The sequence below is a fragment of the Peromyscus eremicus genome, chromosome 2, assembly GCF_949786415.1.
Source record: "Peromyscus eremicus chromosome 2, PerEre_H2_v1, whole genome shotgun sequence".
In the NCBI taxonomy this organism is placed as follows: domain Eukaryota; kingdom Metazoa; phylum Chordata; class Mammalia; order Rodentia; family Cricetidae; genus Peromyscus; species Peromyscus eremicus.
The window spans coordinates 15,181,446-15,207,841 of NC_081417.1; the positions used below are offsets into that span (position 1 = coordinate 15,181,446).

General features: G+C 45.7%; 1 protein-coding gene across 1 annotated transcript in view; it reads left to right on the plus strand.

Moving 5' to 3' along the window:
• Window positions 1–26,396, plus strand: part of Cdh17 (cadherin 17) — a 55,779-nt gene that overhangs the window by 17,014 nt on the left and 12,369 nt on the right. Inside the window, 7 exon segments of the mRNA XM_059255651.1 lie at window positions 117–267; window positions 3,582–3,797; window positions 7,491–7,567; window positions 9,336–9,527; window positions 17,913–18,157; window positions 21,545–21,675; window positions 24,076–24,315. Coding sequence (XP_059111634.1) covers window positions 117–267; window positions 3,582–3,797; window positions 7,491–7,567; window positions 9,336–9,527; window positions 17,913–18,157; window positions 21,545–21,675; window positions 24,076–24,315 — 1,252 coding nt within the window.

Consider the following 26,396-nt stretch of genomic DNA (forward strand, 5'->3'; position numbering starts at 1 on the left):
ATTTCTCAGTACTAAGCACATTGACACTAAGGCCAGAGACGGTAAGGGAAACAGTTATTTCTCTACCTATTAAGGTGGATGGTGAAGGAGTCTTAACACTGATCTTGATATTGCAGCATGTTTTCTTTGCAACTGCCAAGGATGAGAATGGAAGACCACTTGCACGCCCAGTGGACATTCATGTGAAAGTTATCGACATTAATGACAACCCACCGACATGTCCATCTAAAATGACTGTATTCGAAGTCCAGGAGAATGAAATAGTGGGTAAGAAATGAGAGCTGTCAGATGCTGTCAGCCTGTCTTCCGTAATGCTTCTGGGAACCTTTCGAGCCTGGAGCGTCAGGCAGCTCTATTCTGCAGCCCCTTGTCCACGTCTAGTGCAGCATAGAGATGGAAGTGCCTGAGAGTCGCACAGGCACAGTGTTTTGGAATAAACAGTGTCTCGAGTCCTTCAAGGCGGGACTTTTATAACTGCATCAGCACCACTGTTTTAATGGCAGTTACCCTCAGCACTACGTCACTGCACAACAGCATCCTATGTACATTTCCAGGAGGGTCTCCCTTGCAAGATTTCCCTTCAGTTACCTTATTTGACTGCTAAACAACTCACTGTAAAGAGATAAAACCTCATCCAATTTGCTAAAGGTCTTGATCATTTATGTCCACAGTCAGACACCCCACAATGAGTAGGCAACACCAAGTTCAGCTTACCTCCGAGTCTCCCTTTCTAGGAAGCCAAGGGTAACTGGGGAAGCTGGCCAGTGAAGCTGAGCCCCAGGCTTAGTTGTCCTCTTGATCTTCCAACATTGGAGAAGACTGTCTCTCCTGACAGCTCTAAGTTTGTATGGGAACAACACTGTAAGAGTGTTAGCGGTTTCTGAGTTTGTCGTCTCTTCCCTGGGTTTGGGACTTTGGTCTGTTGCCTTCTTGGAGCTGAGCCATTGAGCAGGCTGGTGTTTCTTGTGTGTTTGAGTGTGCTAGGTTTGCGAGACTGGCAACTTTGCTCTCCTTGTGGGTGGAGCCTACCTGTCTAGGGATGGACGTTCCCGCCCGTGTCCTTGGATGCTTCTATTCTGGCTGCACACAGCTTTGACACAGCAGCTGCTTTCCTCGTGGCTTAGTGGGTTTTCCTTCCTCGTGGTCCTTCTTTTCTTCTTGGGGATGGATGTCACACAGAGGTGGCTATTCATGTGTTCTATGGAGGCCTTCTTTGTTTCATTTATTGCAGTTCTTGCTTCAATGGGAAGGGTTAAATCATAGCTTGAAAGATTTCAGTAGGTATAAAGAATAAAGTGACAATTGTATAATGGTGTAACACATAACAGCCAGCAAACGCTTTAATGAAATCAGGGATAGCCTATGGTGCTGAAGAAAGGTGGGAAAACCTGTACAGACCTTTGTAGATGCTGCTGCATGTCTCTTTATATGGGGTTGCACATATGTTATATTTGTTGTCTATTGCCACATAACAAATTGTCCCCAAATTTAGCAGTTTACAATGACAGACACTCATTACGTCAGTCCTGAGTCATGAACCTGATTGAAGTTCAGTTTGGGCCTCTGATTCAGAGGGACAGGAAGAGGGAAGGAGACAGAGAGAAGCGATGTGGAAGACACAGCATTTCTCTAACCAGATCTTGGAGGTGACATCCCAACACTTGGGCCACATGCATCTCATCAGGATCAAGTATTGGGCTCCACTCACAATGGGAAGGCGGAAGTCATGGAGATGAGGAGTGTCAGGGCCCATTTGAGGCTGCCTAACTCATGGGAAGAGGATAGTGTAGTTTTCTCAGACTGGTGATGTCACTGTTAGTAATATAAATTGTTCAGGGGCTCAATATGCTACCTGTTTCTTGAGAAGTGAGAATTTATTTTGTAAAAGTGCTTCATGAAGTCTTTAAAGGAAGAGGAATACTAAATCCCTAGATGTATTTTCTGTGTGCAGCTCGTGGGAGGCTTAGACAATGCACCTCCTTCCCGAGGTCTTGCTGCTCAGTTCAGCTATGAAGACACGCACAAGTAGAAACATTAACACACAAACCACCGATTTATTTCTCTTAAGGTCACAGTGTCCGCTTTGGTGTCTAGGTACAGTCAGTATCTTATAGGGCTTGTATTCCCAAGTCTTAGCAGTACCTGAATCCTACCTGGGACCAAGACCAGAAATTGTAGGCTCTCCAGAAGTCTCTAACCTTAAAATAGTCCTAGATGCTCTCAAGTGTTGCTGTGTATGTCCCCGAATCAGCAGCGTGGGTTGCCCCTTGTCTTGAGTCCCTCAGAGGCAGGGTACTCCTTTCACTTCCAGTTCATCCAGAGCCCCCCTGCTCTCACCAAGGGATGTCTGTGATGCCAACAGTCCTCACTATGCCTCTGGCAGCTGGAAGTTTCCTGTGGAGAGAATAGCCTCACATTCTTAGCATCACGTGTACTTGCCTAGAGGAAGTATTCAAAATGCTCTTCTTGGGAGAACACGTGTTGCCACAAAGTTTCCCCCAGTTGTGATGCATCTGGAAAGAAAGAAGCAGCTGCTGCTACATGAGTACAAATTCACAGCGGTCCCTGAGTCCGGCCCATGTGCACTGTGGGTGCCCGGTACCACTGCAGATACAGCATTCTCCCTTTCCGTTCTCTGAAACCCAACCCTGTAAGAGTCTATGTAAGCCAGTGGAGTGAACTGATGTAAGTGAAGGGTGTAATCCAATCCAAACAAATCTTCAAATATTCACTTCAAATAAATCTCGGTGGGATTCGTGCTGCGTGTAAGGAAACCCACAGTTCCCATTCCCATTTATGGATCTGGATGACCCCCAAACCTATCAGAACTTGCCCAAACCTGGTGGGACACAGAATCCCACCCACTGACCTCTGGAACTCCTGGGCCAAAACACTCACAGACATGGAATACACAGGGCCATAGCATGTGGCGTGTGTGTGTTTGTGTGTGTGTGTGTGTGTGTGTGTGTGTGTGTGAGAGAGAGAGAGAGAGAGAGAGAGAGAGAGAGAGAGAGAGAGAGAGAGAGAGAGAAAGAGAGAGAGAGATCCCTCCTCTCTCAGAGCAAACAAAAGAACAACAAATAAAAAAATAAGGTGGGTAGCTGCTGAGGAATGATGCTAAGGTTGCCCGCTGACTTCCACATCCACATGTAAGTACACGTACACCAACAGACACACAGGCACGTAGGGTGAGGACTCAATGGTGGGCCTTAATCTAATCTGACTGGAGTTCCTGTCATAAATTTGGATGCTAAGGTACAGAGGGAAAATGCACAGGGAGGAAGAAGTAGCCAGGGAGAGGAGCTTGGAGGAAAGCACCCTTGCCAACACTTGATTTCATGTTTCCAATCTCCAGGACTCTGAGAAAGCAGGTTTCTGTTAATCTCTCAAACCACAATACTTCAGGCCAGTATTGGCTAACTAATCTACCTCAGTGTTCAACCAAGCAGACCATGGAAAAATTCAAGGAGCCAAAATAATTCTAAACGTCTGTTCATCACCCCTGATAGTTCCCGTGTTTTCTCGGACGCGGCGTATGAATCGCATGGAGCTGACGTGAGTGGTTGTCTTCCTCTCCACAGGGAGCAGCATCGGGTTCTTTACTGCCCATGACATGGATGAGGCAAACACGGTCAACAGTATTTTGAAGTACAGACTTGCAGACCAAACTCCCAAAGTTCCCTCAGATGGACTCTTTCTCATTCAAGAATACGAGGGAAAGGTCCAGTTAGGGAAACAGTCCCTGAAGAAGCAGGACAATCCTCAATACAACTTAACAGTAGAGGTGTCTGACAAAGGTGAGTCCCGCCCCCGCTCTGGTTGGTAGACACAGCGATTTTCCTTCTACTTAAGTTTTGAGAGGCCGTTCTCATGCCAGTAGAATCCTCTGATTCCCATGTGAATCTGAGAAACCCAGATGTGGCTGTTTTGACAACATTTTGTTGCTTTGATCCTCTGAGAACCAGGAGTCAAGGGGGATTCAGGACCATCTATCTCAAAGGGGACGCCTTTGAGAAGAACGGAAGGGAAGGTGATCTTGGAGACCACCAGTCAGCAACATTAACTTGATCACAACAAAAGGAGCACTGGTGGTTCTGGACCAGGAGCACCCTGAGGAGCATTCCAAATGGCTGTCTGGAATTCGGCAGTGCGTCATCTCTGAGGATGGGCCTGTCTTAGCATCACTACTGGCTCAGTAATCGGCTGGGGGCAGCTTATGGCAGATGCGGCTTTGGTGCAAATGCAGTGTTGGTCACCGTATAACAGTGCAGCACCAGGCTATTGGTCTAGTTGCAAGAGTCTGCCAGGCACAGTCTCATGGCTACCGTAACCACAAAATAGGAAAGCAGATTCTCTTTCCCTGTCCTTGCTTTCAGTATCTGCGATGACAGTGGTGGAGAATGTGTCTTGGAGAGTTCTGCCTTTTCTCGTCAGCTTCTGAGTGCAGCTAGGCAATACCAGGAGACGTTTTCCCCCAATCCTTGTATACTGTCAAAGCAGGTAGTTCTTAACCTCTGTTGGGCAGAGGAGTCTTTAAGGATCACATGGAAATTTCCCAATCTCAGACACATCTCCACATCCACAGACAAATGTGCCACTATTCTGGGGCATTGTATTTTTAGAAGGTAACTGTTCCATGAGATATTTCTGTAGTTGTTTTCTGAGGACCACAGCTTACATAGGTGTGGAAAAGAAAATAATATTGGTCCATATGTATTTCTCATTTTTTGCTTTTCTGTGGGTGTTGATATCCTGGGAGAACTTGAGTTTAGCAAGCTCCAATACACAATGCCTGTCTGTCAAGTTCCCAGGGAAGCTAGTAACTTGATGCATAATGAGGGTCTGAAGCTGTTTAGCACTATGAGAGAAGGTACAGTTAGGTGATTGTAATAACCCCCTACCCATGGTGAAGTGGCAGATTCACACTATCAGCCACCCATGCTTTCCGGGTCTGCTCACCACACAAAGCATCAGGGATGCCCAGATGAACAAGACCCAGTGTCTGTCCCTAAGGGAGTGCTCCTTTTGTCAAGAAAGGTGGACACACACATCAACAAGCTGTAGGGACACATACAAGGGAGACATACACAGACACGGGGAGAGCAGGTAAGGCCCTCAGAGGTTAGTTTACCTAACCCCAAAGTTTGGGTGAACTAGGTTTTGAAGAATAACTTACGGAAGTGTGGGGATTCTGTGTGTAAAGACATCAGAGTCTGTAGTAGTTGAAAATGTAAGAGTGGCCGGGCGGTGGTGGCGCACGCCTTTAATCCCAGCACTCGGGAGGCAGAGCCAGGCGGATCTCTGTGAGTTCGAGGCCAGCCTGGACTACCAAGTGAGTTCCAGGAAAGGCGCAAAGCTACACAGAGAAACCCTGTCTCGAAAAAAAAAAAAAAAAAAATGTAAGAGTGTAGGGGAGCTGGAGATCCGGCTCAGTGGTCAAAAGCTCTCGCTGCTCTTCCAGAGGGACCCTGTTTGGTTCCTAGAACCCACGGCGGGTGGCTCACAACTGCCTGTGACTAGTTCCAGAGGATCCAGCATCCTCCTCTGGTCTCTACAGGCATCCATCAAATGATCAAGGGTTGTCACATGCATCTGTAATCTCGGTACTGGGGAGTTCGAGACAGCAAATGTTTCCTCAGGGCTCTTGCCCAGCCAGCCTAGCCTATTTGCCACGTTCCAGGCCAGTGAGAGACCCAAGAAGAAAAAGGTGGATAACACTTGAGGAATGACACCTGAGGTCACACACACACACACACACACACACACACACACACAAGCACATGTTCGTGCACACACATGAATAAGAAGGAAGAGCCTGATAAGCAGAAAACCCATCACCGTCCCAAACAAGGCTTCTGCAGAGACTAGAGCCAGTAAGTTCAGAGCCTTGAACCCACGTTGCCGTTTCTATCTGTAAATGTTCTGGGGATCAGCTCCAACTTTAATCAATATCTGTTTGGTTATAACCAGATTATTTAACTTCTCGGCCAATGCATTGAGCACAAGCTCTGGGGTGACTACGTGGGCAGAACAGTGAGGACAACAGCCAGAAGTGAAAGGCTTTCTCAAAGGGGGTGGCCGAAATAGGTTAAAGGACACAGAGTTAAGGGAAACTAACAGGAGGTATGATGTGTGTGTGGGAGGGGGTGATGTGTGTGTGGGGGATGGTGAACAGGGGGTGAGTGGGGACGTTTACCCTGAATCTTGAAGGGACTTCAGGAGACAGAAAGACCTGTGCTCATAGACAGGGATGAGGGACATTCCACCACTTTCTTCTGTCCTTCCTCCCGTCTCCTGCCAGCCCCCACTGGCAGAACCTAGCTGTTAGTGGAAGGACAAGGACATCACCAATGAGGTTGATCCAGCCTGAATCTGAGCACAGCATAGAGTAAAAAGCTAACACAGAATTCTGGCCCTACTATCAGCCATGTGACCTTAAGCAGGTTTCCTAATGTCTCTACTTCCTGTCTTCTGCATTTAAAAAGTGGATGAGGATGATAATGGTACACATATTATGAAGTAACTATGTCAAGAGATGAGTAACACACACAAGCCCTGTCACACAGGCTTGGGACACACAGAACACTAACATTTGTGTTGGGATGAGGACCTTGGTTTTGTTGTTCTCCACATTGTGTAGATAAGCTGATGGGCACAGAGGCATACAGTGACACTCCCATGTTCTCAGTCTCTGGTGTATGGAAGGGCCAGAATTCAAGTAATGGGGTCCCAGAGCCCAGTGCATTGTATTATAGTTCAAAAGATGGCAGCACCCTTCTCCCCCAGTAAATTACTCCTCTCTGTCATTCTGGCTTCCTCCTAGACAGCCTCCCACAACACACCTGCCGGCCATGCTCATCTTGGACCTAGGATCCAACTGCTGATTCTAACCAGTCTTTGACTTGTCAAACCACCCTCAAAGCCTGTGCCCTTTCCCCAGGGTTCTGTGAGCTACCTCTCAGTCTCCCTTGGAGGTGAATCATGCCACTTTCTCCCTTACTTGGAGGAGAGGAAAGCTGGTGGCCTTGAACCTCTCTGCCATGTCAGATGGGGCTATCTGGGCAGATGTACTCTGAGAAGAATAGACAGTTTGTGGGATGCTCAGCAGCATTGCTGCAAGGAACAGTTTTGCTTTGGACTTCAGAGACTACTGCATAGCATCCACCTGTCCCAGAAGGGAGGCTGCTTCACAGAAAAACAGCCATCTTGCATGGCGGAAAAGCCCTCCCTTGCATGGGGCAGTGGGAAGCTCAGGGAAGCATCTCAGGGCCCAGTCTGGCTTCCACCTCCCCTTGATGACCTGTTTGTGGTGAGGTGAGGAGCAGAGCAGCCTCTATTCACATGAACTGTGAAATTGTGGCAGCAGCTGTCATGTCATTTGCATATATATATATATATATATATATATATATATATATATATATTTACCAAATCCTGATGCTAATGCATGATTTCCAATGAGAATTCTGTGGTATGACTTTGGTTTTCAGATTTCAAGACCCTCTGTTTTGTGCAAGTCAACGTTATTGATATCAATGACCAGATTCCCATCTTTGAAGTATCAGATGTGAGTAGATGTCACCATTTGCTTTATCTTTAGTTTGATCATATTACTGAACCCTTAATTTGAATAAAAACACAAAGTACCAGGTAAGCCTAGTCAATGCACCAACAAAAACCAGGTACCATCTTCAGCATAAGTCCTCAGGGATGCTAGGATGTACTGATAGTACCTGGGAATGTCTGTTCATAAACTCCTGCTAGCAACTCATTTATCCCAAAGGCTGCTTAAAAGCTACAGCCACAGTCCTCTTCAGATTGAAAGGTGAACGGTTGCTTGTGGATTGTCATAGAGTTTGCATGCAATAGACAGTAGGTAGAGAGCTACTTGATCTTCTCCAAGCATTTGGCATAAAATATTAGCATCGGAAATACTAACAACTTTAACTCATTTTGTATTTAACCAGGTAAGAGGAAAGGGCAAGGGAAAAAAATCTCTGGCTTAAGCCTAAAAAGAATGTGTTCCATATATTTGTGATCATTATTCAAATTAGGTGTAGAGTAAGAAGTATCAGTGTAGAAAGGACATCAAGGCAAATGCTGTAGTCATGGCGTGGCATTATCATTGCTCCCTTAAAAGGGATGTCTTGATTCATTTAGCTCAAGGGAGAGTGAAGACCATTTGACTAGCTTGTTATGTTAGAAGTCAGTTTTGAGGTAGTCCAGAGCCCTCTGATGATGTTCATAAATCAAAACAGGGACAAGGCTGTGACAAAGAAGGAAATTGATTTATGGTAGGGCTCAGAACCGTAAGAAGTATGATGAGACGTAACTTGTCTAACAGGCACTGAGGTTAAGCAAGCATGAAATAAAGAACTCATTTCTTCTCAGCCTCCATCCTCTAGGGCATTTTATCCCTTCCCAGTGTTATGTCTTCCCTGCATTTCACCAGACTGTGGTCAAACAGATTGAGCAGAAAAATTCTGCAGTGGAGACTTTGAAAGCTTGGAGAGGCAAACCTGGCTGGAGAGGAAGTGGGCTTTCTTATTCTGTTGGCAGCATCGTCTCTTGGACCCTGGCTGTTACCATTTTGAGATCATGATGTGGGAAGAGTGGGCCTCAGGGGAACCAGAATGCTTTATGGGAGAGTGAGGAGCATGGGCTCTGGAGGTTTGGGTTTTATCACACCATGTTGGCCTGGGTGGGGGTGACCCTTGGCTCCTCTGCCTAACGTCACTGGTAGGTTGGCTGCCTCTAGGGTATTTTGCTGCTCATCTTTCACAAGCATTGTGTACCAGGCATTCAGGGGCTTTACATGTATCAGATCTCTTAAAACGGTAGGTTGCATTTTCCCATTAGACAAGTGATCAAGCCCATGTTTAAAGAAATGTGATAACTACATCACTCAACCAACAAATAGCAAGTTTAGGATTAGTGGCCAACTCTGACTTCAGTGTTTTGAGCTCTTAATCTCTATTGCTTAGTTGATTCAAGAATTAGAAGTATCTGTCACATCATAGGCATTTCACATATTATGGCTATTTATATCATTATTATTCAAATAATTATAGTTATTAAGCATGTTGGGTGTTGGAGGGGAAATCTATTTTAGAATCCTTCTAGAATGTCTAAGATGTTATGTTTCTTGGTATAGACTTCAGTTCACGAGTACAAACGATGTTAAAAGCAACTGTATCGTGTTCATCATGAGGAAAGCTGTGCTTGTTAGTGGCAGCTGTGACCTTGACCCTGAACCCAGGGACACTTGTGCTTTGGCATTTAAGCTCCTTGACAGTGGACATTGTGTTTCCTTTCCCTCCCCGTTTCTTCCTCAGTATGGAAACATGACTCTCCCTGAAGACACAGCCATTGGATCCACTATCTTAGTCATCCAAGCCACGGATGCTGATGAGCCCTTTACGGGGAGCTCCAAAATCCTGTACAAGATCGTACAGGGAGACGCTGAGGGAAGACTGGAAGTCACCACAGATCCCCAGACCAATGCAGGATACGTCAAGATTAAAAAGGTAGACAGCTCACTTAATGGTTTTTATTAATTACATTTATTCATTTATTTTTATATCCCAACTGCAGTTTCCCCTCCCTCTCCTCCTCCCCCTCCTCCCCTCTGCCTCCTCCATTCCCCCCCTCTCCTCCTCCCACTCCTCCCCCACCTCCCCTCTGCCCCTTCCATTCCCCTCCCTCTCCTCCTCCCACTCCTCCCCCACCTCCCCTCTGCCCCCTCCATTCCCCTCCCTCTCCTCCCACTCCTCCCCCACCTCTCCTCTGCCCCCTCCATTCCCCTCCCTCTCCTCCCACTCCTCCCCACCTCTCCTCTGCCCCCTCCATTCCCCTCCCTCTCCTCCCATTCCTCCCCCACCTCCCCTCTGCCCCCTCCATTCCCCTCCCTCTCCTCCCATTCCTCCCCCACCTCCCCTCTGCCCCCTCCATTCACTCCTCTGTTTCTGTTCAGAAAAGGGTAGGTCTCCCATGAGTATCAACAAAGCATGGCTTATCAAGTTACAGTAAGACTAAGCTCCTCCCCTTGTATTAATGCTGGGCAAAGGGACCAGAGTGTTAGGAACAGCCCCTGCTACCGCTGCTAGGAGTCCCACAAGTAGACCAAGCTACTCAAGGGACCTAGGCTCCCATGCAGGCTTCCAGACTCTGTGAGCTCCTGTGAGCCCAGGTTAGTTCTTCCTGTGGGTTCCCTTGTGACCTTGACCTCCGCAACCCCCTCTCAGCAGAATTCCTTGAGCTTGGCTCAGTGCTTGGCTGTGGGTCTCTGCATCTGTTTCCATCAGTTGCTGAGTGAGCCGCTCTGATGACAATTGGGGTAGTCATCAGTCTATGAGTATAGCAGAATATCGTTAAGCATCACTACGTTGACATTTTTTCTCCAATCATGTTTGATTCTGTCCTAGGTCTCTGGACCATCCAGCCTCTGAGTCCTGGCCCTCCAGGCAGTGTCAGTGTCAGGGGTGGGCTCACTCTCGTGGTGACCAGTCATTGGTTGGCCACTCCTCAATCTCTGCACCACCATTTAATCCTCCCCCCTCCTCACACATCCCATAGGCAGGACAGATTGTAGGTCAAAGGTTATGTGGCTGGGCTGGTGTCTGAATCCCTCCCCTGGAAGTCCTGCCCGGTCACAGGAGATGGCCAGTTCAGGCTATGCATCCACTATTGCTAGGAGTCTTAGCTGGGGTCATCCTGACTCCTCATGTTCCCATTACCTCCTACCCCCAGTCCACCTACAAGATCTCCTCTATTTCCTCTTCCCAGGGAGATTCATGCTCCCCACCTTGGGCCTTCCTTGTTACTTAGCCTTTCTGGGTCTGTGGATTGTAGTCTGGTATCCTTTGCTTTACATCTAGTATCTACTTATGAGTGAGTACATACCATGATTGTCTTTCTGGGTCTGGGTTACCTCACTCAGGATAATTTTTCTAGCTCCATCTATTTGCCTGCCAATTTCATGATGTCATTTTTTTTAACAGCTGAGTAGTACTTCATTGTATAAATGTACCACATTTTCCTTATCCATTCTTTAGTTGAGCGACATCTAGGTTGTTTCCAGATTCTGGCTATTATGAATAAGGCTGCTGTTGATATAGCTGAGCAACACTTAATGATTATAAATAAATTAATCTGCATGTGATTGTGTCAAGACTAATAGGCAGAAGTGACAAAATCACAGTGACCTCTCAGGGATGGCAGTGGATTCCTGGCACATTCTGTCATTCCTGCCCCCTGAAAGAAAGTCAAGGTATGAGTTGTAATCTGTCATTAACTGACCAAGTATTTAATATTGCCAGTTGGGATTCATAAATACAGTATGAAAAAATTTTAACTATAAGCATGTCTCACTTTATATTAAATTTTTTATAAAACTTTAATATTAAAATTTCTTTATCTGAAATTAAGGGACTCTGTATATTTCTAAATCTAGCAGCCATGTGGCAGTGGGGGAGGGCTAGCATGTGGGTTTCACTCCCCCTTTAGGTGGAAAACTCTTATACCAGTGTACCTGGCACAGACTTCTGTTGAATAGGATGGAAAATTGTGAGTTCCTTTCAGGGTTTGATGGACAAGTCTGTTTTTTAACCCCTGATCTACCCTTGCTTTGTAAGTGGAGTCCTAGGCTGGGGGTGCCATTCTGGGGAGTCTAGCACGTGAGGTCTGGTCACCTCTCTGTAAAAACAAATAGTATCAGTGGTGAGAGGCAGGAAAGAATTTGAACCAGTGGCTATATTGGGAAGACAAATGAGGTTAGAAATTCAGTCTGTCTTTGGAGAACTGATATGAGCTTTAGGTTTGCACAGAGGAGGAGCCAGGGGTGAGAGGTGGTCCCGATCACTGGAGGGGACTGGCTGGTACCCATGTGATGATATCTCCAGCTTGGGGCTGATCTGTCTGCAATGTCTACTGTTCCTAGATTCTAAGGTGGCTGTGGCTGTAGGGTTAGGACAATGACCGGCATTTTCAGATGTCTTTTGGGACAATTTGGAACTGGATGCTGTAAAAACCTGGCAGGAAGATGCCTCAGTTCCTCTTCTATTTGTACCTTGAGTGAGGATGGGATTTTAGATTCATTTCTTATTTTTAAGTGGTGTGTGTGTGTGTGTGTGTGTGTGTGTGTGTGTGTGTGTGTGTGACTGCAAATGTCCATGAAGGCCAGAAGAAGTCATCCAATGTGGTTACTGGAAATCAAACTAAGGTCTTCCATGGAAGTTTAACTGCTAAGTCATCATTCTAGCTCCAGGGATGAGGCTGTAGATGCATGTTCCTTAAGTGATTAGCATGCCCACAACGAGGCTGTAGATGCAGGCTCCTTAAGTGATTAGCATGTCCCCACACAGAGCTAAGCAGGAAGGTGACCTGAAGTTTTAAGACAGAAGACACAGATGTGAAATGGGAAAGGGATGGCAGACTTTTATCCTGCTTTTAGCTAGCTTGTGAGTCCAAATGAGGGCTCAGTGTTTTCACCAAAAGGAGCTTGGAAGAACTGCAACTCCATCCTTCATGGCATTGCCCTACTTTCCCCATTTCTAGAAAGACTGGAGAGTTTGGAGATAAAGTAGTAATTCACAGTTCCCACTTCTTTCTCCAGGGTCCCCCCAACTTTCCCTTAGCCTACTCCTGTCCCTCACCATGTACCTGAGTCTTGATTCTTTCTTCTGTAGCTGCTGAGTTTGTGTTACAACTCATAAGGGTTTACCAGATGTCTCATTTGGAGTCAACACACACATCATCCAATAGGTGTTGAGCTGAAGCACTTTGCACAGGGGGCTTTCAAAGCCTCCTGGTTAAGCGGAGAGAGGGGCAACAGAGAATCTGCTGAAATACTGCCTGCTGGTTGGGGCTGCAAAAGAAAAGCCGAGGACAGTTTGGAACTAGAGTAGTGGAAAGCTGAAAGCAAACGCCGAAAGTGAAGGCCAAGCAGAGCAGTTGCACAGAAAATGAAAAAGAGCAAAGGTAAAGATGACGGCGGCTCTGAGCCGAGCCACAGGCTAGCACCTGATGCTTAAATGTGAAATGGTGCCCACAGTCTTGTGTGTTTGCACACTTACTCTCAAGTGGGTGGTGCTGTTTTGTGAGGTTGTGGAACCTCCAGGAGGTGAAGCTGGAGGCAGTGGTTCACTAGGGCCAGAGCTAAGAAGCTTTCTAGCCCGGCCTTCCTGGCTATCCAGTTCTTTGCTTTCTGGCTGCAGACAGGACATGGCCAGCCACACCTTCCTTGCTGTGGTGATGTGCCTCTCCTTAAGTGGTGAGCCAAAGTGGGTCCTTCCTCCCTTACGTTGCCTCTTGTCCAGTATTTGGTCACAGCAACAAGAAAAGATTGTACGGTTGTCACTCACACCCCGTGTGATGAAGGTGCCCACTGGGCTCAGCAGAGTTCAAGATGTAACACCCAGAGCCTGTGGAGGTCCGACGTTCGGAGGAGGAGCCATCACAGCTTCCCCTTCCACTCCTGACTAGCTCCACAGAGAGTGAACCTGGGAAGGATGAGGGAAGGGATGGCCTGCCAAGCACGGTGGCGTGATTCTCTTTCTCCTCCGCCACTCTAGGCTGTCAGGGAAGCTAGGGGGATGCTTGTTCTACTAAGCAACTGCCATATGTCACTTTGTTCTTTGTGATATCTTACCATGTACCACCCCCAGCTAACTTGACCATGTGTGGTTGGATCCTTCTGTAGGGGAGAGCTATAGTTATCCTTCTGCATAAACCTTATATGAGGTGGGATTATAGTGACCACTCACCAAACTCTTCTCATCCTTATTTTGTATGTTGCTTTACTTCCCATATCTAGAACATCGCTTGGCATATGATACATGAAGGTATTAAGTTGCTTGACTGAATGAATAATTGAAATTTGTTTCATGTACAATTACCAATAGTCACACAAGCACCCGCTGAACCTGCGTGTTAGGGTCCTGAAGTCGCAGCTCTCTGTTCCCCAGGCACTGTGACAACAGAACTTGAGTGACAGAATTTGGCAGGCTGATCACTGCAAGGTAATCTCAGAACACAGCTGGAGTCCTGGAACTCTGAAGGGCACAAACTGTACCAGAGGCTCAAACTCCTGTTTGCAATGATCTAGAGAGATACTGCATTTTAAACCCAACTAAGTTCTTAAACACGCTCTTCCCCATAACACCAAGCATATCTTTGCAAGAGTGTTTTGCCAATGGACAGACATGGCACTGGTGGACAGGGTAGCCGGAGGCTTCCATGGCTTCCTCTGGAGCAGGGACCTTAGATTAGGGTCTTTAAAGTGCTAAGCAAAACAAACCCTCAGACACGGAGTTTTGCTTAGGATGTACCAACTTTTAGCCCATCGGATGTAGAAGAGCATGAGACAAATGTACATGTTCATATTTTGTATGTTGGAGTGTGGATTTGGTGTGAGTGTATGGTGTATACCCATGTGTGAGGGTGCATCCAGGATGCCAGAGGAGGATGTTGAGCATCCTGCTGTATTACTTACCTCCTTATTCCCTTGAGACAAGGTCTCTCACTGAGCCTGGAGGTAGGCTGGCAGCCAGCAAGCCCCACAGATAGCCCTGTCTCCAGCAACATACATGGTCATGCCTAGCCCCACCCCCTTCTTTTAACATGGGCACTGGAGATTGGAGCTCAGGTTCTTGTTCAGCAAGCACTGCTTTCCACAAAGCCGTCTCCCTACCCTCGCCCACAATGAGTGGTTTTGCCAAAGCGGCTTACACTGGTTACAAACTCCATAAGGTGGTTTCTTAAGAATGCCTCAGTCTTGCTTGTATGCTCTTGTTTATGGATATGCCAAGGGGCCAATTGGCTCCAGTCACTTTTAAAGGTCAATCACTTTGGGGTGTGATTAAACACACCCCTGAGCCAGGGGCTGCACCACAGCCTCTTCAGAGGAAAGCCCAGAAAGCAGGGATTTTGAAAAGCTTCCTATGCAATGCTCTGGAGTCCCGGGGCCGTGGATGATCAGGCTCTCAGGGCTGAGCTGGCGTCAGTAACGAGGAATGGTGTTTGTTTTGTTTATTATCTTAGTACTTCCTGGTACATCAGTGTTTCTCCTGAGACCCCCTTTCTCGAAACTCGGAGTTTGCTTTGGTTTTTACTTTTATATAATTTTTTGCCCCTTCCCCACTATGGGCAGTCCTTTGGAGTTCTTGAGTCATGGATGTTTTAACTAGCTCAGGCATCATCTGGAAAGCCAGTACGCACATGGTTTCTGTGTGGTGAAAATGTGAAATGTCCTGTCCTGGACCCCTGCTCTCAGCATGCTGTCCGTTTCCAGACAGAATCTAAATCCCTAGCTTGACCTTTAAGGCAGTCGGGCGCAGAGCGGGAGTCTGGACAAAGGCAGGTTTTCTGCTTATCTAATGAACGTGTCCCCATGGTCTCTTGACTTGGCTTTCATCCACCATGAAAGCCTGCATGGATGGATTCAGCAGTGTTTGTTGAGAGTTGCTAATTTAGTGCCTTCCATTCTAACTGTCCATGGTTGTTGCGGCAGGGCTGCTTGGGTGGTGGTCAGATGTGAAGGCTAGGCAGAGAGTACAGCTGCTCAGCAGTAAACTCCCTTTGTTTCTTGTCTCTCTATTCACTAAGTACTGAGGGAACACTTCTGAAACCCAGCCTGACCTTGCAGGTCAAGAATCAAGTCTCACATCTTTGGCTTGATGTCTAAAATTCTCTGCCGTCTTTCTCTTTCGGCCTTGTGTGATCTGTTCCAGCACCATAGCTCCTCTTCATCCGTAGACACGGGCACTCGCTGCCTTACCCCTGTAGCTCTAGGGCTGGAGTGGATGGAAAAGCTAGGCAGGAGACTCAAGGCTTGTGTGGTGACCAGGATGGAAGGCTTCATTTGCCTAGGTGTGTAGACAGCTGTGATGTCTACTTGAGACCGGGGTAGAGCCACTGCTGTGGCAGGCTGGTGTATCAAGTTGGAGTCCCATCTGTTTCTGTCTTCTTGTGTTGACTTTCTAGGGGTTTCTTCCTTAGCTGGGCTCTTACCTTAGCTGGATACCATTGTAGTGACCCTCTGGGATTTGGAGTGATTCCCAGGACTTCTGAGCACACAAGAGTCCTATTAGACCATTGATCATTAGATCAATAAGCCATTGACGCCCAGCAGTGAATGGGCACTTATTTCTAGGAACAGCCTCTCCTTTTATATTCACATAATTAAACAAATGTCATTGCTTCCTATGCTTAACTGTAAATGACCATGACTGATTCTCTCTCCCAGGTTTCTCATTGTGCTTATGAATTAGGGGTTTAGTTGTCAGAATATGTGTATGGGTGAGGGATTTCTTGGGGGAAAGGATGGTCTCTATAATTTTCTCTCCATTGAAACTGTCAAGGATCAAGCCTTATCTGTGTATCCTCTAGCTGCTATACTATGGGTACTGTGTGTCAGGGAGATGGGAAGTGAGAGGAACATGCCACAGTTCTTCCTCTCACAGAGCTGATGGTCAGTGATGACACAAAATAGTAACACAGCTAAAGCCCTGGCTTGGGTGCTGTGCAGCTGCAGAGGAGGTGAAGCTTGTCTGTTTCAGGCTCGATGGTGGGATGAGGGAAAGGGATGAGGTGAACAGTACTGATCAACTCCTGGGGGAGAATTCCTTTGATGTCAGGATGGCAGGCTGAGTCAATGCAGTGTGTGTCTGTCTGTCGCTCCATGAGTGGTTATCACGACCTGTGTAGCTGCTGAGAAAATGACATAAGGTCAGGCCCAGATGTCTCAAGTCCTCCAGAGCTGTGTGTCTAGATAAAGTCACGGCTGCTGCTTCCTCCATTTATAGCTTTTGGCTTTGCTTTGGTCCTCCCTAGTTTTTGAGGTTTTAGGTCCTTTTGAGGATTTGACCAGCTGACTGGGGCCAGCAAGATGGCCCGGTGGATGAAGGCACTTACTCCACAAGCTTGACAACCTGTTTGATCCTTGGGATCCACGTGGGAAAAGGAGAGAACTGACTCCCACACATTGATCTTGGTACATGCATCATGCATGTATGTACCAGCATGCATATACACACACATACAAACAAATAATGGGATTTTAAAAGCCCATATGTCCTCATCCTAAAATAAGAAACACACACACACACACACACACACACACACACACACACACACACACACACACACACGCAGTATTGAGATTTCAGTTTTCAGGGGTTTAGAGTCCTATGGGATCCTCGAGTCCAGAGATAGTGGCCTATGGCAGGGGTTATCACCCCTTCTTGTCTTTCTCCTCTTATAGAACTGTGGACTTTTGTTTAGAGGGGGTCTAAGTCCCATAGGGCCAATTGCTCATAAGATAGCTAAGTCTTCCTGTGCTGGCACATGTAGTTAAGCCTATGCTTGAAAACTTCCAGAATTGGGAATGGACCACTTTCTGAATCAACTCTTTCCTTCGTAGGTAGCCTGCTGGTTAAACTCTCCCACACATAAGCCAGAAACAGTGTCCTGTTCTTACTCCTGGTCCTCTCTGGCCATGTGGAATGGGAACACCTCCCCCTCCCAGCATGGCCTCCACTCCCCGCTTCTGGAATCTCTTCCCTCGGGTCTTGGGTTCTGAATTCCCCGTACCGTATAGACATCTCTGTTGTATGAATATTTTTCTAGCTGTCCTTGCCTGAGAAGAATAAAGATTTTGCTGAGGGATGAGCAGGGTGCCCCAGGGTTAAATGAATCTGAGGAGGGCTGTGCTAGAGTCTCTCTTCCAGGACAGTCCATGGAAACACTTGGTGTCCTGATCACACCTGAAGTAAAGCTGTGCTTGTGGTTTTTTTCCCCTGTGGTTTTCTTGAGAAGCAGGTTTAGGTTAAGACTGTATGAGTTTTGAAGAAACGAATCCGTTAAGGGGGCAACTCACTCCAAGGTTAACTTCCCTCTTGTGTTCTCTTCCACAGCCTCTTGACTTTGAAACTGAACCAGTTACCAACATTGTGTTCCAAGCAGAAAACCCTGAGCCTCTGGTGTCCAACGTAAAGTACAATGCTAGTTCTTTTGCCTCGTTCAAGCTGTTTGTGACGGATGTGAACGAAGCACCTGTGTTTCCCCAACTTATATTCCAAGCGAAAGTCAGCGAGGATGCTGCTGTAGGCACAAAAGTGGGCAACGTGACTGCCAGGGATCCTGAAGGCCTGCCCGTGAGGTACGGGACAGCAGAGCTGCGCAGGCCTGCTTGCATGCTGCAGCTACAGCCAGGGAGCTAAGGAGGTCTGGGAAGTGGAGAAGCATCATGTACTGGCTTCAGGACTGAGCCAATGGAGCAGAAATCAGAAGCGAGGTCTCTGGCTTTGGTTCAGTGTTTCAGACATGTGGCCTCAAGTGCCATTCTGTCCCCTTGACGCAGGCCCCAGCTGAGATCTAGTAAAGTCAGGAGGTGCCCCCACCCAAGACTGGGTGAGCCATGGCCAGTTCCCGGGTCTGAACTGTTGGGGTTCTGGAGAAAGCTCTTGAGGGAAAGTGGACTGGAGTTGTAGAGAGGTAAAAGCCCAAGTGAGTAGAGAAGGCCACCTTACAGGCCAAAGGGATTGTCCTAGATGTAGGGGTCTTGGGCTCCCCCTTTCCCCGGAGAGCTAGTCTGGGACAGTAAGACTCATTCCTCTCACTCCTAGAGGGGCTAGTGCTCAAGGTGAGATGCTAACCAATGTGTAAATATTCCTATCTCAGCCGTTCTCAATCTTTCCCCCACTGTTTTTTGGTGCAACAGCCCCCACATACATTTGCCTCAATAATATACAAGGATTAATTTGCTTACTACATGCACATATACACATTTGTATAATACCTATATGATCTTAAAGATCACATGGTTAGTAAACATAGACAGAACTCAAACTCAGGTCTTCTGCTTGCCTTGTACAATATTGTCCAGAACGTATATGGCAAACACTTCAGCATGACTAGCTGGTGCATGTAGTTTCAAATGACAAGTCTTTAAGTTTCTCTGCACACTTGAGTGAAGTCTTACTTCCTATTGAGCTGTCCTAGAGACATTTAGGTTCAGCTATATGACTTAACTGATTGCCTTGCATGGAGTATGTTACTAGTTTGCTTACTAAAACAAAAAGTGTGAAGCAGGTAACCTTATTTTTAAGAAAGGCAGTTTATTTAGCTCATAGCTCTGGACATTTATGGAGACAGCACCAGCATAGGCAGGTGTGAAGGCCTTGCATGATTATTAGCCAACAGCAACACCAGCAAAGGGAAAGAATCATATTGCAGACAGGAATCTAGAGCCGCTGAGGTCTCACAAGACCCAAGGACAGCCCATTTGGCCCTACCTCTCAAGGGTCTTGCACATGACAAACTCACCACCTGAGAATGAGGCTTCTAACCTGAGGACTTTTTTGGGCAACAAAGTTACCAAGGAGTGAGGGTTATACTGCATCATTCAGTGTAGAAATGATGCTATACATCGGAGTCACAAGTCACGATGGGATCAAAAGTATCCAAATTCACAGTCCATTATTGTCTAAGAGCTGCTTCTGCCTCCTTCAGAAATATTGGTTGTAATTAAAAGATAAAATAAATTAATATATTTACTGGCCAGAGGTATGTGCATGTCAGTACAGAGAAAACAAAAGCATTTAAAGAAATTCCTCTGATGGGTCAAAGACTGGTATAGAACATAAAACCACAGAGTTGCAGTCAGAAGATGAGGTGGGCAAAGACAGATGGAGAAGGGGTATTCTATAAGATATGTTTCTAGATGGCAAATGAACGAGGAATAATCAAGCCAGCCCAGATGCACAGACTCCAAAGTTGTGGACTGAGGAGTTTAACTCTCTAGCTGGGTAAACTAGATGAGCCCATCAACACCATTAGACCCAATCCAGCCCAGCTTCAAACATTATAGACCCCATTGCTGACGCAGATCCAGAGCCAAGCATTTCTGACTACTTCCAGTGTGGTCCGAAGCATTGCCGTCTCTGTTTAGAACCCAGCCTTTCCCACCAGCCCCTACCTACCCCATCAGAGTCAACTTGTGCACCGCCATCTGCAAGAGTCTTTAAAACAAAGCAAGCTGATTGCCCAGCTCCTCTTCAGATCCTGCTGGGGCTTCTCACTTCTGTCAGGGTGAGATCCCAACTACCAAGGAGCTCACGTTTATCACCCACACACAAACATGAATGCAGTACTGGACATATACAATATGCTAAAAATATACTGAGGGAAATTAATTTGACTACATATAATTTTAATGATTCCTTTTCCTGGACATGTGGGCTAACAGAATTTTAAAAATTATAGATGATTTTTTGAAGCCATGCATGCATGCAGTTCTTTAATTCCTATTAAATTTTTATTGAGTTGACATTTCCAGGAGTGGGAATAAATAGTGTACAGCTATAGACGGTCATGATGTGACACTTTACAAAAGGCTAAAGTCAGCCGGGTGGTGGTGGTGCACGCCTTTAATCCCAGCACTTGGGAGGCAGAGCCAGGTGGATCTCTGTGAGTTCAAGGCCAGCCTGGGCTACAGAGTGAGTTCCAGGAAAGGCGCAAAGCTATAAAGAAAAACCCTGTCTCGAAAAAAACAAAAAAACAAAACAAAACAAAACAAAAAAAGGCTACACTCACTGGTTTTCCTCAGGAAAGACTTGTTTCTCTCAAATTATCTTTCTACGTCTACCAATGAGTTCTCTTGAAGACACAGTTTCAGCCAGGTCACTTTTCCACTCCGCACAGCTTGGTGGCTGCCTCTGGCTTGTATGCTCTGGCTCCCCCAGTCTCCGTGGCCTCATCTTTCCCGTCCACTGCTGCCCACGCAGATCGGTGCAGTGTGCGTGCACCAGCCTGGTCTTGGTCCCTCTGTTCTGGCTTGTGTATCTTTGAGGCACCTTTTTGTCTGTGTCAACATCTCCTTCAGAAGCTTTTCTCAGTCCATTTACCCTTGTTGTGATTCCAACACTTACACTGTATCTACTGCACTTTACTGGAATTATCCATGTGTCTAAAGGCCCCTTCAGTCAACTGTTGCCTTGGTCCTGTCCACTGAAGTTAATGTAGGGGGTGTTGTACTGGAAGGTTTCAGAAGACACTCACTTCAGTTTGACATCTTTGATTGCTAGGAAAGTATAAACTTTTCTGCCAGAGTTTGTCACTCTGCCATCCATAATAAAACAATCACAGAACCGTGCTGTGGATCAGTGGTTCCTTCCTAATGCTGTGGCCCTTTAATACAGTTCCTCATGTTGTGGTGACCCCTAAACATAAAATTTTCATTGCTGCCTCTTAACTGTAATTTTGCTACTGTTATGAATCACAATGTAAATATCTGTGTTTTTCAATGGCCTTAGGCGACTTCTGTGAAGGGGTCAGTTGACACCCAAGGGGTCACGATCCACACATTGAGAACAGCTGCTGTAAAGGCAGCTCTTCTTCCAAAGAGATATGTAAATGTGATACTGACTTGGTGATTCTGCTCCATGGTACATCCAAATGATAATGTTACATAGTAGTATAAATGCACAGACTATCTTTCGTTTTCCTTCAAAGTAACACATTTTCTTCTGCGCCTCCCTTTATGAAGTTATTCACTGAGCGGCGATAAGAGAGGTTGGCTTAAAATCGACTCCGTCACCGGCGAGATATTCAGCGCGGCTCCGCTGGACAGGGAAACAGAAAGTCTGTATCGGGTACGAGTGGTGGCCACTGAAATAGGTGAGCAAAACCAAACCAAACCAGGTTATTAGGAAAAACATCAATAAAAATAAGAGGAAGGGCAAGAGAATTGATGAGGTTAAAAATCAATGCTGAGTAAAGTCATAAAGACAGGGTGAGACAGGTACAAAGATGTGCGCGCGTACGTACGTATGTACGTACGTGCGTGCGTGCGTGTTCAATTCTTAATGATTGCGTTAGAGAACACCTGTGCCAATATGGGCTCCTACTAGCAGAGTTTCCCTGAGGCTGAAGGGAAGTAGGGATGCTGGCAGCTCTGGTTTCCTGCAGGGATTAGAGCCTCTTCTAGTAAAGTTCTAGAGTCCTTAGCTAACGTCTCTCACTACCTCCTCAAAGGAGATTGAGGGCTTCTACCAAACAGGACATTCAAGGCCCGCTGAGCCTTAAACTACAGCCCTCACTGCTCATGCTGTTTTGGAGCAGAAGATACTTTATGCAAGGCTGTCTACCAGAAAGCTAATGCAGTAGTGACCTGGGAGTCCATCCTTGGGGATCCTGATTCAGCAGGTATCAGGGGACCTGGGTATCTGCTGTTTGGATGAGGCAAGATGGACTTTTGAAAGAGAAGACAATTGCACAGATATGCCAGGATGTTTGAGCCATCCCTGCATAATCCTTGCATCCTATTTAATTCATTCAGTTGGGATACAAGTTGTCTACTCACTTTGAACATGGAGTTCCAGGAAAATGTTCAGACTAAAGTAAAGATAACTCACAGGAATAGTATGCTAACCAGGAATTACCAGGCTGGTAATTAAAACATTGAGTGTTTTTAAATGGAATTTTCCATCTTGCAGTAAGAATTCTGTTGATCTTATGCTGATTAGCTAGTAATGTATCTACTTAGCTTATTAAAAAGGATGAGAGTGGAACAAATTACTACCAAACAAATACAGTTTTAGACCAAAAAATAATAAACTTTAAAAATACAAAGCCCTAAATTAGAGGCAGACACAGGGAGCAGAGAAAGGAATCATAAAAATGTATGGGAAAAGATGGAGAAGACCAGAATGACCATAGTCCCAGCGAGCAGACACAGAACTGTCCCAGTGAGCAGACACAGAACTGTCCCAGTGAGCAGACCCAGAGCTGCAGGCTGTGGTTGGAAGGGAGGTACAAGTGGACAGGCCTCGGCTGAGACAGGCAGCTGATTCCGTTGCCGGCTCTGCATTCCACTATCAGGTTGTCTATGTTCACTTGGTGATTTAAAAGCTCCCAGTAAGTCCGAGGGAGGTTTCTGGCTAATTCTTGATGCCATGCCCTCCCCCTGAACCCATGAGAATCAACACTTCACATTGCACGAGTTTCGTAAGTGGTTCTCACATTTTAGAAGTCTCATGGATTGTGACCATGAGCCAAAACCCTGTTACATTTTCAGTTGTTGGCACTGAAATCACAATGTAAATAGACCAAACAACTTCAAGGACTTCAGTGGACTCGTCTTTGCTTTAAGAACAGCCAGAGACATTTCTGTGAAGACAAGCAAGAAAATGAGGCTTCCTGGAACCAAAGCAGGAGCCAGAAAACAGCTTAGGGGAACGGAAGTAGTCCCGCCACTGATGCGCTGTCTGCACGAGGTTAGGTGAGGACAGTCAGGGTCCACTACACCACACTGGGCCTCCTGTGTGTTTCTGGTAGTGCCCAAACTTTATGCATAAAGAAACCAAAGCACTGAGAAATTGGTTTACCCAAGAGCCCACGGCTACCAATGGGTCACTGCTATAGCATGGCAGACGACATGTGTGCAACCGTTTGCTGCTTTTGTTTACACGTGAGACCTTCACAAAGCCACAAGCTTCTCAGATGAAAACTTAGAAAGCTGAGCTGGGATGCTTAAGGCAATGGTAAGTGGTGGAGAGTTCGGCTGGTAGTCTTCCTCTCTCGTGTGCACTAGCTGTGTGAACTTAGCTAAGTTACACAGCTTCTGAGTGTCACTGTACACACACACACACACACACACACACACACACACACACACACACACATTCTGTTAGTATTACCATTTAAACATTTAAAACATTTTTATTACATTCTATTTTTTTTGTGTGTGTGTGTGTGTGTGTGTGTGTGTGTGTGCGCGCGCGCGCGTACACATCAAAGATCAATTTATAGGAGTTAGTTCTCCTTCCTCCATGTGGCTTTCAGGGATTAAACCCATGCTCCCAGGAAGTGCCTTCAGCCACTGAGTCATCTTGGAGGTTCCATTTAAACATTTTTACCAGTACTAAAATTAGGTCTGTAATTCTAAAAGCGTCTTTCTACTACTTTAATAGACCTGGCCATTTAAATACTGATTCTTTCAAATTCTCTTGAAACATGCTTCCTTGTGAAGGATGATGATAATGCTTGGAATGATGTTCTAACCTTTCAATTTCTCAGGTGGGTCCTCTTTGAGCTCCACGGCGGACTTCCACCTGGCACTCATGGATGTGAATGACAACCCCCCACGCTTGGCTAAGGATTACACAGGCTTGTTCTTCTGCCATCCACTCAGTAACACTGAGAGTCTCATCTTTGAGGTGACTGACGATGACCAGCAGTCACTTTGGAGGTCCCAGTTTACATTTGCCCTTGGCAGAGAGAGCTTACAGAATGACTGGGAAGTCTCCAAAATCAATGGTGAGTTTTCAAATGTACAAGGAGAAAAATCAATGATGGATGAAGGAATAATGGTCCCCCTCTCCCTTGGCTGGCTTTAGAACTCAACACAGAATCTTCTTCTTGCTCCAAGAAAGCAGTTCATGTTCTGGAAACACACAGGAAAAGTCAGTCTTCAAAGCCCCAGGCTTTGTGGGAAGGGAAGTTTGACACCCCACATCCTGGTTGGTGTACATGGATAGATGGACAATTTGAACATCAGTTGTAAATTTCCAGTGAAGCCTGAGAAACAGGTTTTATAATAAATTTTATTCAAACACAGTTAACATACAGCAAATTACAGTTGACCAATGTGTACAACTTTATAGTAATATCTATCTATCCATATATATCATTACATATATAAGATCAGCACAATCAAGTCAATATTTTGCACTCTTAAGTTTTTATCTTACCTTATTTTTCATTAACCCTGGGCACTCCATTAAGCCCACCCTATTTTCTCAGCCAGTGACTAATCTTTGTGTTGCTACAAATCTATGTTATTTGTGTCACTTCATATACTTCCATCTCCTTTCACTTGGTATGGTTGTTTGGGAATGCATTCTTGGTTCATGTTCCAGAGCTTCACTTCTTCATTGTGCAGTAGTGATAGGACAATTCAGCGTTCATGCTCTCAAAGACTGTTAGTTTCTGGGCACACATGTGGACAAGTGTTTGGTAGGAGCATGCCCTTCCATGTTTCTTAGTTGAACGCCAAGGAGTTGAATGGCTGCATCATATAGAAGGTTAATGATTTGCTAGTTAAGAAAAGGTCAAACTATTTCCCAATTTGTTCTTTGCATTTTACGTTCCCACCAGTGCCTGAGAAGCTCAGCTACTCAGCACCCTCCTCAGTGCATCTGCTATGCTTGGTTATTTTTAACCTCTAGTGGGTAGACATCAGTCTCTATTATATTTTTGACTGGTATTTCCCTAGTGACTAATGTTCAAAGCCTCTCCACATGAAAAGTGTGGTGAGCTGCCATCCATACATCAGGAAGCAGCTGATCAACTATTGTTCCCAACTTCTTGGGCTCTTCAACTTCTATTGTTGAACTGTAGGTGACTGTGTGTGTGTGTGTGTGTGTGTGTGTGTGTGTGTGTGTGTGTGTGTGTGGTGTGCTTTATCAGGAAATTGAATTTTTATAGCAATATCTCCTCCTCCTTTTTAAAGATTTACTTTTTAGTATGTATGTGTGCTTTGTGAATGTGCACCGCATGTACAGGCAAGTGACCGCAGGGTCAGAAAAGGGCATCAGAGCCCTCGGAACTGGAGTTACAGTGCTTGGGAGCCAACATGGTGTGCTGGGAACCGACCCTGGTCCTTTGTAAGAGCAGTAAGCACTCTTAATAGCTGAGTCACCGCTCCAGCTCCTATTGCAGTATCTTCTAAACAGCAAATTTTTTAAAAAATATTAAAACTAGAGTTATTGATTTCTTATATAATCTGTGATTTTTAAATGTGCCTGCTCTTTTCTGAAGAGAAACAGAGGAGGGGTGGAGGGAGGTTTTATCTTGAAAATCTCAGAAAAACTCAAGTGGAAAAAAATCCCTATCTTACAATACTATATTGTTTTGATTACTATAGCTCCATATAAGAGCAGAAATTTTTTTAAAGTTGTTTCATCCATTCTAGGTGTTTTGCACTTCAGTGCAAATGTCAGCATGCTGCTTGTCTATTTCTAGGAAAAGAAATCTGTTGAGATTGGGCTTAGATTCTTCGAGTCTATATGGGTGTTTGGGGGTGGGGGTGCCCTCAATTCATGAACACAATGTGGGTCTCCACTTACTAAGGTCTTCTTTAATTTCCTTCAGCAACATATCTTAACTTTCAGTGTGTAGTACAAAAATTGTCTGCTCTTTTAAATAGTGTTTTAAGATTTACATTTCTATACATCTCTAGGGTCTAAACACACTTGATGATTTTTAGATATTATTCTCATATGACAACTCATTGACACTGTGTACTAATTACTATAGTCTTTGGATCCCATCGGCTTTCTACATAGGTTGTGTTGTCTATAACAGACAGTTTTACTACTTCCCTTCCAATCTTGCCT